Source organism: Catharus ustulatus, chromosome 11, assembly GCF_009819885.2.
Source record: "Catharus ustulatus isolate bCatUst1 chromosome 11, bCatUst1.pri.v2, whole genome shotgun sequence".
In the NCBI taxonomy this organism is placed as follows: Eukaryota; Metazoa; Chordata; class Aves; order Passeriformes; family Turdidae; genus Catharus; species Catharus ustulatus.
In genome coordinates this window covers 12363335-12379344 of record NC_046231.1, presented here as the reverse complement: position 1 = coordinate 12379344, position 16010 = coordinate 12363335, and the positions used below count along the sequence as shown (strand labels likewise).

Here is a 16010-nt window from a genome sequence, read left to right as displayed (position 1 = left end):
TCCACCCATACAGGAAGGACTCCTGCACATTTTCGATTGGATATACATTACTCAGCTGTGCTTAACATCTACATTCCTTCTTGCATGTCATTGAGTTGCTCAAGCAGTATGCCAGCATATTTCTCTGTTTCAAGGTCAGTAAACATCGTGCATTAAGTCTAACCAGCTACAGTAATCTCACCACTATAAGGCTCACCCTTTTGACTATAATTTTCTCCCAAACCCGGAAGTGCGCCTTATAGTCCGGTGCGCCTTATATGATGTACAAAGTTGCGACATTTGCCACCCTGGAAGTGTGAGCTGTGAGCCGTGGGGCAAGCCGGCAGTGCCACGGCAGCCGGGTGGAGGTGGGCCCGGGGACCAATGGCTGCTGCGTTGAGGCGGGGCCTTGGCCAGAAACTGCGCACGGGGAGCTGAGGGCGGAGCCTCGCTGCAAAAAAAGAGTGCGCCTTATAGTCCGGTGTGCCTTGTATGATCTACAAAGTTGCGAATTTTGCCGACTCCCGGGGGGTGCGCCTTATAGTCCGGTGCGCCTTATGGTCGTGAAATTACTGTATATGAGTATGAGTTTATTTGTTTTATTAACTTCATTTGATTTTACACCTAAGGTTTAGCGAGCATCTGCAGCACAGAACCAGCTTTGCAAAGCCAGGTGTTGCATCCCCCTCCTGTTGTGGAGTGAGGAGCAGTGCCCCAGCAGCCCGTGCCAGAGTCAGCTGTGGCTGCTGCACTCTGTCCTTGGCTGCAAGGTGTCTCCCCTGCTCCTTGAGACAGCACTGGTGTTTGTATAAGCTGAGTTCAGCGAGCTGGTCTTGCAGGAAACTTCCCCTTCAAGGGATGAGTTTCCTGCTGATGGTGTCAGGGATTGGGTTAACATGTCCATTGTTAGGGGAGGAACGAAACAGCAGAGTGGGACTGCAGCAACTTGGATTTCTTCCATTCGCTATTGAAAGCAGCAGTTCTGTTTGCTCTTCTCTGGATTTATACATATGGAAATGATCAAATTGCTTCAAATTCTGAAAATGTAACATGTTTAGACTAGAAAAGAATTAAATAATCAGAAGGTTCTTCCCACTAATAGTGGCTTTCATTTGCTCTTAAGATTTGTTGGATTCAATTTGCAGACCCAGAGCAGTGTTTTTGTTGTTCTGCTGAATTGTTTTCAGGACAGACTGTGATCCTGGATAACCCTACTTGGACAGTTCTGGAAGGCTTGATTCAGTGGTTCAAGAGTAACCTTTTTTTTTTTTTTCTTGCTTTATTTTTCAATCTGGTCTTGATTTTTTGTCTTGCTATCTTACCTAGAAGCCTTACATCTACATAGAACAACTTGACATGGGAATGGTTATTTGCTGCTATTATAATTATCTTTTTAAAAAACCTTTTGACACCAGAGAAATGGAAAAAGTTTCTCACTAACCTTCATGTTTATTTATATCTTCATTATGACTTTTTTTTTTCTTTTCTTTTCTTTTTTTTTTTTTTTTTTTTGCCATGCAAAAGCAACAACAAAAAACTGTTTCCAAAAACTCTGACCTCAGAGACATATTGGACTTGGTTCAGTTGTTTCTGTCATGAGACAAGAAATAGTGCAGGGGGGGAAAAAAAAGCTAAGTAAACAAAGTTCAGCATTTATCTTACAACAGAAAACTGTTGCTGCTTCTAATTAAGGGTCTGGCCCTAACAATCAGAACTCAAATGAGAGGGCACTTAATTTTGCTCTTTTGCTGTTGCTTCTCCCCAGATTGTTTTTTAAACTCCATTAAGATGATTCTTTCCTCTGTATAATGGGTATTTTCCTCTGAAGCCCTTTCCCAGTACCTGGTCTATCTGTTCTCATAAAACATTTCTTTTGTCGATTCTGCAATTAAAGGAAAATATAAAGCCCAGGGAACAAGAATTCAAGTTCCCCTGAAGGTTATTGCTCATAAACAAAATAAAGATCAAACCAAGTGAGATTAAAACTGAAGCTAATACAAGTCTCATCACACAATTCAAAAGAAGATCCCTTTATGTCTAAAATGCAAACATTAGAAAAAAGTTTAATACAGTTTTGGATTTGGTTTAATCTTCCTGCGTTTCCTCCTGTAGATAAACTCAGCATTTCAAGAATCTTGTCTAGGCCTGTGCTCAGTTCCTTCTCTGAGCCCTTTATTAAAAATTAAATAAACCATGACAAATCTACCCATGCTAAAATATAACTGACCTGAAAATTGATCCACAGAGTAGTATTTTTTCCAGCACCTAAATCCTACACTAAAAACTACTGCCATGTTTAACAAGTTTGATTCAGATGTTCTTATTTGAATATGCAGAACCCGGGTGAATAGGAAAGAAAGGGCATCTCAAAGACTAAGCAACTTTCCAGTTTCTAAAGCTGAGATTAAGGTTTCTTGGTAGAAATGGCCATTCCGTGTCCCAAATACAGCTATAATTAATTTTACAAGTGAAGCAGAAGTTCCTTGAAGTAAATAAACTTTGAAGGTAAGTGGCACCAGAGTGTCCTCTTGTGGTCTTTTAATGTTTAAACTGTGATGTGTTTTCTAGCAGAACAGCAAAATTTTCAGTTGTCTTCAGCAGAACTCCTGTCTTGCTATAATGTGGCCTTTCCTTGCCTTACTTTTCTCCTGGAAATGCCTGTGGAGAATTGCACATTGCATCTCCTACAAGCATTTATTGCATGGGTGTTGGTGTCGTGGTCCTCTCCAAAGGATCTCTTCCAGCCACTGCCTGTCCTTGTCATGGGAACTGGATCCTGGTCTTTGTGAGTGAGAAACCTTTACAGGCAGGTTGCCAGTTCCAGCCTGCTGTGTCCACAAGGCTGGTGTGATCCTCACATGTGGAGAAGCAGGAATGTGCTGAAAACCAAAGTTCACGATGGTGAAATGCTGGCCACGAACTGGCAGAATTCTTGCCAAGCCTGATGTCCTGGGAAACTGTACCTTGGCAGTGGTGCATTTTGTGTTGTTATTTTATTTCTGATTGTCAGCTCTTGGCTATTTGTCACCCAGGTTCCACTCTAGTGGAAAAAATCTTTCAAAACAATAAATAACATTTACAAATTCCCTGCTGTGTTAGGGGCAACATAATTTTAGAGATGAATTTTTAAAAATTATCTGAATTGCAATGTTATGACTTATTTCTACAGATGACACTTTTTTTTTTGCTTGGCTTTGATTCTTGTAGTGAGAAAAAACTAAACTATTTAAAATTAAATATCTCTCCATGAAATTCAGGAAGGAAGATATGAAAAGCTGTCCCCAAATATTGTTTCAGATGCTGTGTCTATCCTTTAAACCAAATGGAAATCACTTGCTTTGAGAAGGAATTGAAATGATGATGCTTTTTGTTGTTTGATTGAGGTTAACATCCCATGTTGCAGGTCTGGAAGCTGCCAACACTCCCGAGCTCGTGCACCAGGCTCCACGGTGTGCACCACATCCCTGGTGAGGGCTGAACCCCTGTAAATGCTGACAGTAATTCCATGCTCCCTCTCTCCTAGGATGGCTGTGTGAGCAGCCCAGGGTGCTCTGAGTGCTGACAAATTCCCTGCAGAATGAGCTGAGCCTGTCTGACAGCTGGGGGTGTGTGCAGCCACTGTCTCACGCTGGGCTGTAAAAGCCAAGCTCCTTTTTTAAGGCTTCAGAGGTGGTCACCTGCAGTAAAAAGTGTTCACGGCAAACTCGACCTCACTTGCCTGCCCTGAGGATTTATACCAGGCTCCACAGCAGTTTACTAAACTACCCTCTGGAAGGCTCAGAGTTTTTCATACAGCCTTTGAGTTGAACAATACAGTGGTCTGCTGTGGAAGGTGCTGACCTTTCAGCTGGAAGCCTTACCTGCTTAAGGTACTTCACAAATATCCAGTGGTTTACCAATGAAGAACAGAACTGTGTCTTTGTTTACATGATCTGTAGTTAGTACCAGTTTAAAAGCAGTTCCTGGTTGTGTATCAGAGGGGAGATGATGGATTTGCTGATCTTTAGGCTGCTGATTTCACTGATGCTATAAATGTACACTACAGTACTGAGAATACAGACCTTTTCTAGTAAGTCTTCTAATAATCCAGTAAGATTCTGCAGAGCTGAACTCACTGTTTTTTGCTGTGAAACCACTGGGCTTTTTTCTTAGAAGTGCAGTTTTTCTCCGTTGATATTGGACTGGGGTGTGCAGAAAAATGGAAAATAAAAAAGAGGAAATTAAAATTATCATCTCTGCTTTTTGTTTTCACTGACCAGTCTGTACCTATACGAAACCATAATCCCAAATTCTATTTGTAAAAAACAGGTAATTTTCATCCCTTTTATTTAATGAGAAGATAGCAATGTTGTTTCAGGTAAATACTGTAGTATTGTAGATAATCCAGTTTCATTCCAGCATCATAGTCATATCAGACAACTTTTAAGCTTATGATGGCCACTCATATCATTCAGAGTAACAGTCATTTATTATCCCCAGAAAAAAACCAAAACAGTATCAACCATCTAGGTTTAAATTGTGTTCTCTTACAAACCAGATGCTAAACAAAGTTGATGTGGGTAGATAACTTCTCAGCTCTAAATACGGTCTTTCTGCAAGTCAGTAAAGAACCCTTGTCCCTAGACAAAAGAAATATTTTTGCTTCAATAGACTTGAATGGTTTCCTAGGGCTCAATTCTCTCCTAAGACATTTGGATATAGTTTCCATTCCTGAGAAGGGAGTTGCTGGTATATGTGCATGAGCCTAAATTTCTTTAAATTTTTTTTCTGCTCATGGGTTACAATTTCAGCACCACTGATTCTATGACACTAAAATGTTTTGTGATGGCATAGATGCAGTTTTGGTGCCTAAAGAGTGGTGTCTCCTTGCCACAGCTGCTTTTAAAACCATGATGAGAAGGAAGCGCTCAGTTTAAAACTTCTTTCTGAATAGGCATGACTCCAAAAACATTAATTTTGGAGACTTATTTCTTACAGTCCCTGTCTCCTTTTTCTAGGCCAGTTTATTTAAACAGACACTTTCCCTTGAAAGCTTTATAAAGTGGAAAAGACAAAAGAAGACTGAAAGTGAACAAACGCACTTAATGATGAATTAGCATCTTGCCTCTTTTCTATATAAAATTATTTGTCCCCCATCAATTAATTTTCCATTTTTCTTGATGGGCCTTATCTTGCTGGGTCAAATCTTTCCTGAACACTAAAGAAACGTATTTCAACCACACAGGCTAAAACAGAAAATGCTAATTTTTGGCCAGTTGTTCTACTTTCCTCTGGGGAATAAATTACTGCTTGCCCAAAGAAATTGTAAGTAAAAATTTGTAGATCTCAGGGACTCATATTTACAAGCATGTTCATTTTAGGGTTACTGGGAAAAAAATAACTCTCCTCCTAAGTCTTCAAGAAACTAGGAGTTTTCAGCAGAAGAAATTCTGTTCTTTTTTTTCAATCTTCTCCAAAAGTGACGAGGCTGACAAGAGATACACATGGCCACATGAAGATGCTTGCTGTTTCTCCAACAGAGCAAAGTGTCGAGAGTAAAATGTAGGTTATATGAAAGCACAGGAGTCTTAGAAGTCTTTCCACCTGTCTGATCAATACCAAGAGGTGAAATTACTGTGACTTGCCCCAGAGGTGGTCCAGCAGCAACCTTGTGTTAAGTGAACTGAGAGACCCGTACCCCCTAGGATCCACAGCATGGATCCTTCATGCTTATTTCTAACCCCAACTAATTAACAGTAGACTTATTAGTCAGTTCTCATGAACAAAGCATTCTCCCTCAGGTTTGTCTCCCTCCTGCTCATTACAATTTTTTCTCCCTCTCAGTGACGTGGGGGGTGCTTTGTCAAAAGGGCAGGACATTTTCAGAAAGCTGGGGGTAAGGTGGTTCTGAGCACAGGGAAGGTCCAGCCTCAGCTCGTCCTCTGCTCTGAGCTTTGTATCCTCCTGTGTGATCTGAACATGAATCTTACATCTTGCAGCACTGTACACCCATTTCTTTATCAGGGAATATTTTAGTCTAAAGAAATATACAGAACTAGTTAAAACTGACAGTCCATAGTAAAGTACACAAACTGTTTTCTAGAGTTTTTTTCCTGATGATTATACAAGACATTAAAAAGAGATCCTTCTGTCAAGGCCAGCTTTCAGATGCAGACAACAAATGGCATTATCAGCTACTAATTCACGTTTTAACTCCATGTGAAGGCTACCATATGAGAAATGAAGGCCAAGATACCCACTGCTGGCGCCAGCTTCTACAAAATCTAATTTTGCTCAGCGGAGAGAAGAGGTTGGGTGGCTGGTGTGCCGGGGCTGTGCGGAGGGGAGGTCACGGCTGTGCCCCGGAGCGGGACCGAGCAGCGGGACCGAGCAGCGGTGTCCCGGCCCGCAGCCCCGCGAGCAGCGCATCCGCCCGCTGCCCTGGCAACCGCGCCGTGCGCGCAGCTCCAGCACCGGCCCGGCCCGCATGCCAATCTCCGCCGGGCCCGCGCTCCCCCGGCCTCCAGCGCTGCCGCGTTCCCCTCTGCCATGGGCTTGCTCCGCTTGCCACGTCCCCGCAGAGGGGTCCGTGCCGCCGGAGCCGAGAGCGAGCACAGGGGACAGCCACGCAGGGAGCGGGGACAGCTGCACATGGCCCGGTACCGCACCCGGCCCTGGGGGGACACTGCGCCTTCCGCCCGCTCCGCCAGCCCCACGCGGGCCTGAGCCGTGCGGACTCGGAGCCGTGCCGGAGCCGGGCGGAGCCGAGCCGGAGCCGGAGCCGCGCCGTCCCCAACACCGCTCTCGCTGCCGGCCCGGCGGGGCTCTCGGCTCCCCCTGCCGCCGCTCCCTTGATGATGCTTGCCCGCACCTCCCGGGACCACCCGGCCCCAGGCCCGGGGCTCGCCCCCATCCCCACGCATCGCTCCTGCCGAGCAAATGGCGGCGCACGGAGCCCGGGCCGCGGCGGAGGGGAAATTTCCTCCCCGAGGCGGCCCGGCAGAGCCCGCAAGGGAGGGCGGCGGGCGGAGGGCGCCCGCCCCGCCCCGCCCCGCTCCCACCGCCCCCGGGCCCGGCTCTGTCACGATGAACGCGGGAGGAAGGCTCCCCCTTCCCCGCGCTGGCCTCGCCGCCTCCGGCCCCTCCTCCGCGCCCCCGCCGCTGAGCGCGCCCGCCCGGCGGAGCGACCCCCGCCCCCGCGCCCGGTGCTGGCCCGGCGGTCCGGGGGCGGCGGGATCCGCACCGCCCCGGCGCTCGCACTGGAATGGGTGGAGTTGAGGAGCGCGGTTTCCTGAGAGGAAGTGACCGCACGGGGCAGGAATGCGCCGCCGGCTCCGCGCCGCGTCCCGCCTGCCTCGCCGCGGTGCCGCGGGGAGCCCTCTCCGCCCCGCCAGCCATGCCGCACTTCACCGTGGTGCCGGTGGAGGACAAGCCCCGCGCCGAGTACGACAGCGTAGAAGGGCTCAGCTGGGTGGACTACCGGGAGCCGGCCGCGGCGCCCGCCCCCGGCGACTCCTACGACACCGTCAGCTCCGACGGTGAGCGGGCACGGCCGGGCGGGGGGCGGCGGTGCCCGGCTCCGGGGGCTCGGGCGAGCCCGGTTCCCCGCCCCGCTGTCCCCGGCCGCGGCGCAGACAAAGGCGGGGGTGCCGGCTGCTGCCATCTGCTCGGGGCGCCGCGCCCCGGGGAGGAGCCCCCGGCAGCGCCGGGCGGCGGCGGCTCCGCTGCTGCCACGGCCGGGATGCGGAGCCCGGCGCTGCCGCCCGTGTCAGCTCGCCGGGCCGGGCAGGGCGGTGCTGCCGGGGATGCCCTGGCCGCGGGGTTCCCCGGAGCCAGCCCGGGGTTCCCTCCGCCCCCCCAGGCGCTTGGTGACAGCCCGGGTGCAGCGGGAGCGGGGCTGGCCCGGGTATAGCTCTTATCGGTGCTCCCGCAGGCTGCCGTCTCCAGAGGTGATAAGAGTACGTGGAGATAGGCTCGGATGTTTTCAGTGCTCCACGGCCAAAATAAACGGGTGACAGAGCATTCAGTTAAATTAGCCGAATTTAACGGTATCTGCTCTACTTGTTTATATCATCTTAAAAAACGCGGCTGCCCAGCAAGGTCTCTCTCCTGCAAACCGGGCCCTTGAACACTACAGCGAGTGCTTTGTGCCTGTGTGGCTCTCACAACTGCTCTGCCAGGCAGAGCTGCTTTTTCTTTGGGGTTAATTTATTCCGATTACAGAAGAAGATCACGTAAGTAGGAGGGGATTTTGGGTGGTGAGAAGTACATTCTTTAACTAGGCAGCTGATAGCAGTGCTCAGCCTGTCTTGGTGTTTTGCTGTGACTGGGATATAAATCACTTTAAATACAGTGAGTGTTTTTAGTGGGAATGTGAAGGACACTTAGATTTGGGCAGTGTGTAGTTCTGGTCAAGGTTGTTTTTGCTTTTTGTGCAATCTGTTCTTCTTTTTTCTGCCTTGGTTATGTTTAGCTTTGTGTAACCTTTAGGAAGAGGATCTTCCCATGGGCTGATCTGGTGAATCTGACTTACCTCTGTGAATCATGACTGACTCTAGGCAACAAAAGAAAAAGCAGTAAACACCTGACCTGTTCTTCCTTACCCTGGCAGTCAAACTTTTCAGTCTGCAGATGTTACTCAATGTACAGTAATCCCTGAAGGGAGCCTGTCCCGCTCAGGCCTGTGCTTAAGGAAGGCAACAGGGTTCTTGTGCTGAGTGATCCTCAACTGTCATAAGAACAAAGTTCAATTCCTGCCGTTTTAACTCGCTCATTTCTCTGAGAATATGCGTTTCAATCTCAGATATGTGTGCTTTGGGAATTTCTTTGTTTCTTTGTATCATTTTCAAGGAAATTTTAGATTTTGAGTACCGAGTTGCTTACCTAGCCCTAATGCCCGTTCTTTCCATGCCTGGTGTGGGTGTTTCAGGATGATGAAAAGGAGGTGCTTTTCCCAAACTGTCTATTACCACAGACAATTTGAGGCACTAGCCCTAAAGGCTGTGCAGGGCCTTTAATTTGTTTTGTAAAGTAGGACTGTTTTACTCTCAGGCTACTTTACCATACAGCCCCATGTGTATGAAAGTAACAGGTGTTTCTTACCCATCTCAGCAGGTCGAGGTGGAATGCTTTCTCCATAGCTAGCTTTGGCCATGGGTTGGTAAGTGTGGCTTGTGGAAGTTGCTGCCATGGTGGATAAAGGAAGGTCAGCTCCAACCACCTCTTATTTGGGTGTGAGGCTGCCTGTAGGATGTGTGCAACCAACACTTCAGGATACCCACTCGGCTCCTGTCACCGTCTATCAGCCTCTAACGTGCTGCTGTCCCAACTGCAGTGCACAACCATGCTGCTGGAAGTTAGCTGAGTCTCTCTATTTTAAAGCTGATAAATATCTAGTAATTTCTCTACTAATATATGGTAGCTGGTTCTGTTTCTGTTTGAACTCTAACTGCCTTCCATTTTTTAATTTACTTTCACAGTAATTAAGTATTGTTTCATATCCTCGGGGTGTGCGTATAAAAATGGGTGTCTTGCCTACCTGTACTGACAAGCATGTTCTTCCCCACTAGCCTTTTCTGTTTTTTCCTAAGTTTCTTGTGTTTACCTCTGTAGAGGGGAATCTGAACTCAATTTTGTGTTACTCCTTTCGGTTTCTACATCCTGTGCAGTTACCCTGGCCTCTCACACAGGGGGTGTAGATGTGACACCGCAGAGGTGGAAGCTCCCGTTGAAGGCAGAGTGTCTAGGAGCTGTTTAGCCCTGGCTAAACTGGCTAAAACAGAGCCTGCAGAGCCTTCTGTGGCAGCTGATTACGGGGCTCTTGGAGGGATTTGTTGGTGTTGGTGATGCCCCTGATTGGAGATAAGATAAACGGTTTGACTTGAGTGCAGAGTTCAAGTTTTGGGTTGTGGCCTTATCAAAGTGGGCACAGTTGATACGTGATACACTCTTACATGGATGCACACAGAGCTGCCTAAGCTGTGCCCATGGTCCAGGCTTTCTGTGCCCTCAAGTAGCTCCACCACAGGCAGTGGGAGAAACTGGTTGCAGTTATTCTGGTGAACCTTCTGCTGAGAAGATTCTATTTAGTCAGCTTGCTGTTCAGAACCTGGTTTCAAGACTTGTTTGGTTTGATTGGATCTGTTGGGGTGACTCAGTAATGGCATGGCCCTTCCAGAGCATGGCCATGGCACTGGGGCTGTTTGTAGCTGCTCTGTAACAGTCTGCAAAGTAGTGGCTGTGTTGTCCACTGCTCCTTGCACAATATCTTAGACTGTTGCTTGTGATTCTGATGGATTCTTTTTTTGGTTTGATCTTTTTACCACTGCCTTTGTCGTATCTCTATTTTTGAAGGTTTTGCATTTTTTCCCTGAATTTTGCTTTTTTTAGGACATCAAGTGATAGGATGTCATCTAAACTCTACAGATGTGAAACTATTCTGCAACAGAATTTCTCATCAACCATTTCCATAAGAAGATATTACTCAGTGTGCAATAATTAAGCCTTGTCAGATAGTTCCAGTGCTTGCTTATGAATAAAATCAGCATTTTATTTCTAAGTAGATTCCACTGACTGCCACTGCTTGTAATAGACTTTGACATCTTTCATTTAGAAAAAGAAGTACAAAGAATTATCCTGTGATCCTATGATAAACACGTGAGCCCTTCTTTATGGATCGTCAGGGATGAGAAATGTGAATTTGGCATCCCCTCTGTCTTTGAAATAAAGCCAGCATATTAGGTTGGGTACACAGGGCAAGAAGAGGGATAGTGGGGTCTGAATAGTGTTCTAAAAACCAAATACACTTTGCTTTATTAGAAATCTCAGCTCCACAGTCATTGTGCACCCTGTTAACCGAAGTGTGCCAATATCATGTGTCCTGTGGGAAGTTATTTATCTTCCCTTGACTTTTGTGTGAAAATGAGACACTGATCAGCTAACTGTGTCACTAACTAGCTTTGGTCACCTGCCACCCTTGGTTTTTGCCAAGGAATTGCTCTGCTTATGTTCCAGTTATCACATGGCTTCCTCCAAGCCCTGAGTTCTCTAGAACTAGACTTGAGACTTTTACCTTGAGCTTACATTCTGTGTTGGTGTGTTCAGTGTTGTTGTGCAGCAGCAGATTGTGCTGCTCATTTGCAGTGAGCTGCTTTGGGAAGTGTGGGTAAAGTTCTGGTGTGATAGCAGTGTGCTTTTGCTTTAAACTTCCTGGTTCACTGCTTTAATGTGTGGTAACTTACTGGTAAAGATTTTCAGTCTTTTGCAAGACTTGAAACTAAGCTCACATGAAATGTGTCTGAAGATACTTTTAATGGGGATGCATAAATCATTCAAAAATTCTTCTTCAAAGTGCTTAATTCTTACATGTAGGTGTTTTGGCAAAGTCCAGAGATAAGATAAAATTAGTCATGTAATAAATTAGACACTAGGGCTAAATAGGACCGACAGAAACATGTCCAAATATCATTTAAGTTATCTTAAAAACTTCTACTGGCAGCAGTGTGGCTAAATGGCACTGGTATGGTGGCCATAGTGGAATATTTTTGCATAACCTCTGTGTCTTCAGCATTTTTTGTGTTGCTTCAAAGCCACAGAAAGAAGTCATAGAGGAGGCAGCCTGGGGTGGACTTGAGAACCTCTGAATTGTTTCAGAGAAAAAGAAAGTAACCTGAGAATAGCAGTACTGATGTCAGTGAACTGTCTTTTCTGGTGATTTGTTAACTATTCTCCTTCTGAAAACGGGATGGACACTGCATGTTCTTCAGTGTAGTTGTATTTTGATGAGGAGGTGTTTTTTATCTGTTCTGCTGGCATCTGGTTTGCCCTCTCTGAAAAGTATGATGTGTAAATTTGGAGATATTAAAGGTGTCCTGTTGGTTCTAAGTATGTCAATATTTATTTCTTTTCACAAAGGATACTTGGGGGATCCACAACAATAGTTATAGTTTTCAGTGCGGATCCTGAAAAAGCACTTTACAGCAGGGTTATACTTTAGAAGTCCTGGTAGGTGTTTTGTAGTTAGGACTTTTTTCCTTTTCTTTCCTTTTTTTCTAAATTTTTTTTTCTTTCTGTTTGACCAGTCAGCAGTTAGCACAGCACTGATTGCAGTGCTAAATTCCAGAATTCTCTTCTCAACAATACAGGTGCATAGAGAAGTGGACTCTTGCTTCAGATAAGGAAAGATAAGAGCTCGGCATGTGAAAAATGAGAGTGGAAAAGTGCTTTGTGACATAATTAACTGTTTATAATAGCTGGGTGGGTGAAGGAGGTGGTATATACTTTCTTTTTACCCTGTAATCAAAGGAATTTTTCTGAGGAGCTCATTTTCCTGGAGCCCATGGTAAATACCTTTAGTTTCTTTTATTGGCTTGTAGTGTAGTAAGGTTTAATTTGTTAAAATACTTGTCTAGGAAAACAGAAAAGTTCCTGTTGCTGCATAAACTGCTACTTTTGCTAAGCATGTCTCATACTTCTAATTTGTGCAGTGATTAGGACTGGGCTGGAGAGGCTGCAGCTGTCCAGTACCAAGGGGATCGTGGTGCCAGCTGCTGGTGAACAGGAGACTCAGCTAAATATAGGAAAACATGGCCCTTTTTGTGGGTTCTCTGGTATTTCAGTTATTTGAAAAAGCTCTGGGAAGGATCTTTGTGATACATCTAAAGCAGCTCCCGTACCCGTGTGTGCGTGGTCTGCACGTTGTGAGAAACGAAGAGAAGATTGTTAAAAAAACCCAAACAACCCTCTGTTGGTGTTTTGCAGCTGCAGATCTTTTTTGTGTTTTGGAGAACACCTGCATTTGAAGGCTGAGCAGTCATACATGAAAAGTCATGGATTTTCTACCTAATTTTCTCTGCTTATGCTTGCTAAGCGGCCATTCCAAACTTGAGTTGAGACTAAGTTTGGGAATATTTTAATAATGCTGAAGTTATAGCTTCTGTACAATCTCTGAACCTTTCTTAAGAATTTTGAGTACATTTTTGGATGTTTTTTGTTTGTATTGCATCTCTCTGTCACGTATAAAATTGTTCTGAGTTATTCAATTTCCCCTTACAAATTTCTTCAGTGTTTCACTTCCTCAAAGAAAATAGTGACATCTGCTTTCTTTTCCCTGCTGCAACAAAATTGCAGCATAAGTTTTTACATGCTTTTCAATATAAAATTGAATTTTGGCTTTTGCTCTAAAGCTCTGTGTAAAATGAAGACTAAGCTAGTTTGCAGTCTCATTGACTAGGAAATGTAGCCAAACATAATAAATGCTGTTGGCTGAGGCTGGGAACAGCCACCTTGAGAATGATCAGAGTTAGTGATCCCTGCCTTGTTTTGAAGTGCAGGTAATGGGAGATACCCAGTGCCACAGGGAGAGGATTTTCCCTTTCCAAGACCAAGTTAAGGATTTACATTGCTTTTTGGTTGTAATGCAACAAATAATCTGCAGACTGCTTTAAATTACAGAAAAATTGCTATTAGCACCAATATGTGGAGCAAGATTTCTTTGATCAAAGGGCCCATATCTTCAACTTCTTGGTTCAAGGTTGCTCTTTAAATACTTTGCTCTGTGACCGGAATTACAGAGAAAAAAAAATGCACCATTTTTAAGACATTTTGCATGGTTTAAAGCCTGTTTGAATTGCATTTTAGGGGTATTTTCTTTTTCTTCAATAACCTCTGCATTGGATATTTTGCATTTCTTAGTTGTACTAAGATGATTTTTATTTTCAGATAATAAAATATTCAGGTGTTCTTTTTTTTAAATTTGTTTGATTTAGTAAAACCTCTTTCTTAATTATTAGTTTTCAATAGGCAACTGTTTAAATGCTGCCAAGTGATCCCTTAGCAATGGGTAGTACTGTTCTTGTTCTTTCAGTTGAGCTGCTCTGGATGATTTCTTTCAGCATACTTGGATTTTGTCATGCATGGAGGACTGAGCATCTTTCACAGAGGCTGCTGTAGCAGCTGCCAAGCAAACAGTATCTGTTTTTTAAGCAAGCAAAATAACAAAATACATACACAAATATTAGTCTTTTCACAGACTCAAATACATGACAGTTAATATGTCTGTCTTTAAATTTAAAAGGTCTGCACAAAAATATAGCCCTTACAATGCATGTAAACCTCCCTAGAATTCGAATATGACAACATTTTGTATACTGTAACTGCATGTATATGTGTAACTATGTCTGGAGGTTATTTTGTAGCCTATTTGTCCCCTATGGCTTTTATTTTAAACCCTGTTTCACAAGTTTCAAGCTGTCACTTCTGAACCATAAAAAGAAGTTCCTGGAGTGAATGGAGTAGCTTTTTTTTCCTAACAGGCTTTTAATAAGGCTTTAGATTTTGTGGTGGGTTTTAGTGTGGCTTGGAGAATAAGGTTGTTTGCTTTCCAGCAGTCCTAAATCATGTCTGAGCAGCAGAGATACACTTCTGGGAATACATTTTTTCAAATTTTTGTTGCTGTTAATGGTACCTGATGGAGTTCTTTCTTAATCATCTCTTGATCTTCTTTGTGCTCTGTAGGACAGAGAGATGGAATTTGACATGCAGAATAAAGTGTTAATTGCCCCAAAAAAGCTTTTACTCAATTAGCTTATGGATGAGTGGGGAAGTTTGATAACTTGGCAGTTGTGCTTTGCTGACTGGAGGCAGCTTTAGACTTGTTAGAAATGTAAATGAGATGGCATTTTGCTGAGCAGAAGATGAGAGGCCAGTGCCAGCAGGGCTGGGCAAGGGAGCAGATGGCTGGTGCTGGTGAAGGGGTGGCCATCATCCCACCTCTGTGTCACAGTCATCCCGCCTCTGTGCTGGTGGTCACAGTGCTGCTCCAGGAACCCAGGAGCTCCTTTATGTCAGGCATGATGTGCCAGCATTTCCACAGGTATTCACATTTTGCTTTGCCTAATCTCTCCTGGATTTTTGGCCATCAGGTCTATCCTCTTGAATGCTTAATTTGCCCCTTTCTCTCCACCCAAGTGACCTGCATTGTCCTAGAAGCCCAACTTCCATTGATTGGCACATGGTGTGTGCTGTCATGAGGATACAATCCATCGATTACTCTGGAAATGAGGATCAAAGCTGTGAGCTGCTGGTGGAGCTGCCTTGCAGGGGTTGTATAACAGATCCTGGCAGAGCTGTGTGTAGGGCAGAGGCACGCTGTGCTATGCATAGGTTCAAGGTAATTATGCCTCAACTAAACTAAACGGGTTTGTTTCCCTGCAGTCTAATTACCAGCCTTCGGTTTCATCTCCTACCAGTAGCCAGCAATTTCTTCTGTTTACCTGAGGGATTTAGAGGATCATTCAATCCCTGCAGTTACCCTCTTATCATGAAGCAGACCACACAACCTTCTGACTTTCACTTCCATGTCAAAGGGAAAAAAAGGCATTTTATGGTGTGCCATTAGAAACTGCTCATTTGCTGAATTAACAAGGGCAAATTTGTTGAGACTTGCTCTTGCATACTTTAAATTGCTGATTGTTGCAGTAAAATGCAGTTTTTATGCCCTGGAGTGTAATTGTTTTCCATAAAACGATCTATAGCAATGCTATTTTGTTTTATGACCCTGTCTCTGCTTGCAAGCTGAGCTTAGTTGCTGTGTGCAAAGTCCACCTCTGGATTTCCTTGTAGGAGGTCAGATCTGAGTCAGGACTAGGAGTAATTCAAGAGGATGGCATAGCTGCTGCTGTCTCTGATGGAGGACAGCACATTACTGTTTCTCCTCTGCCTTCTGCCTTTGCATTCAGGAGCTTTGTCTCGCTGATCCTCTTCTAAGTAGTGTAATTGATCTTTCTTAATTTTTCTACTACTTACTGTAGTATATATTTGTGTCCAGAGCTGACACAAAGGTAGAAGTTTGTTAATTGACTTGCAGGTCTGATTTTAGAATCTACTACTCCTGTGTATTTTTGGCTTTGTTCTGCTAAGGTTTCAATGTCCAGCCTGTGATTTCACTATGTGAAGTGTTTGGCAGTAGTACCACTTGACCACCTCCCATCCCCTCAGCAGCATCCTTTCCCTTCCCTTGATTCCTGTTTGTGTTCTGCACCCTGTACTGGGGC

General features: G+C 44.8%; 1 protein-coding gene across 3 annotated transcripts in view; it reads left to right on the top strand.

The window, feature by feature from the left end:
• Window positions 1-7217: 7217 nt before the first annotated feature.
• Window positions 7218-16010, top strand: part of SLC12A4 (solute carrier family 12 member 4) — a 45982-nt gene continuing 37189 nt past the window's right edge. For all 3 annotated transcript variants that reach the window (XR_004419042.2, XM_033069708.2, XM_033069707.2), the window contains exon 1: window positions 7218-7496. Coding sequence is in view for 2 of the 3 variants with exons in the window: in XM_033069708.2 (XP_032925599.2) it covers window positions 7223-7496 (274 nt within the window). In the remaining variant the exon portion in view is untranslated. The remainder of the gene's footprint in view (window positions 7497-16010) is intronic.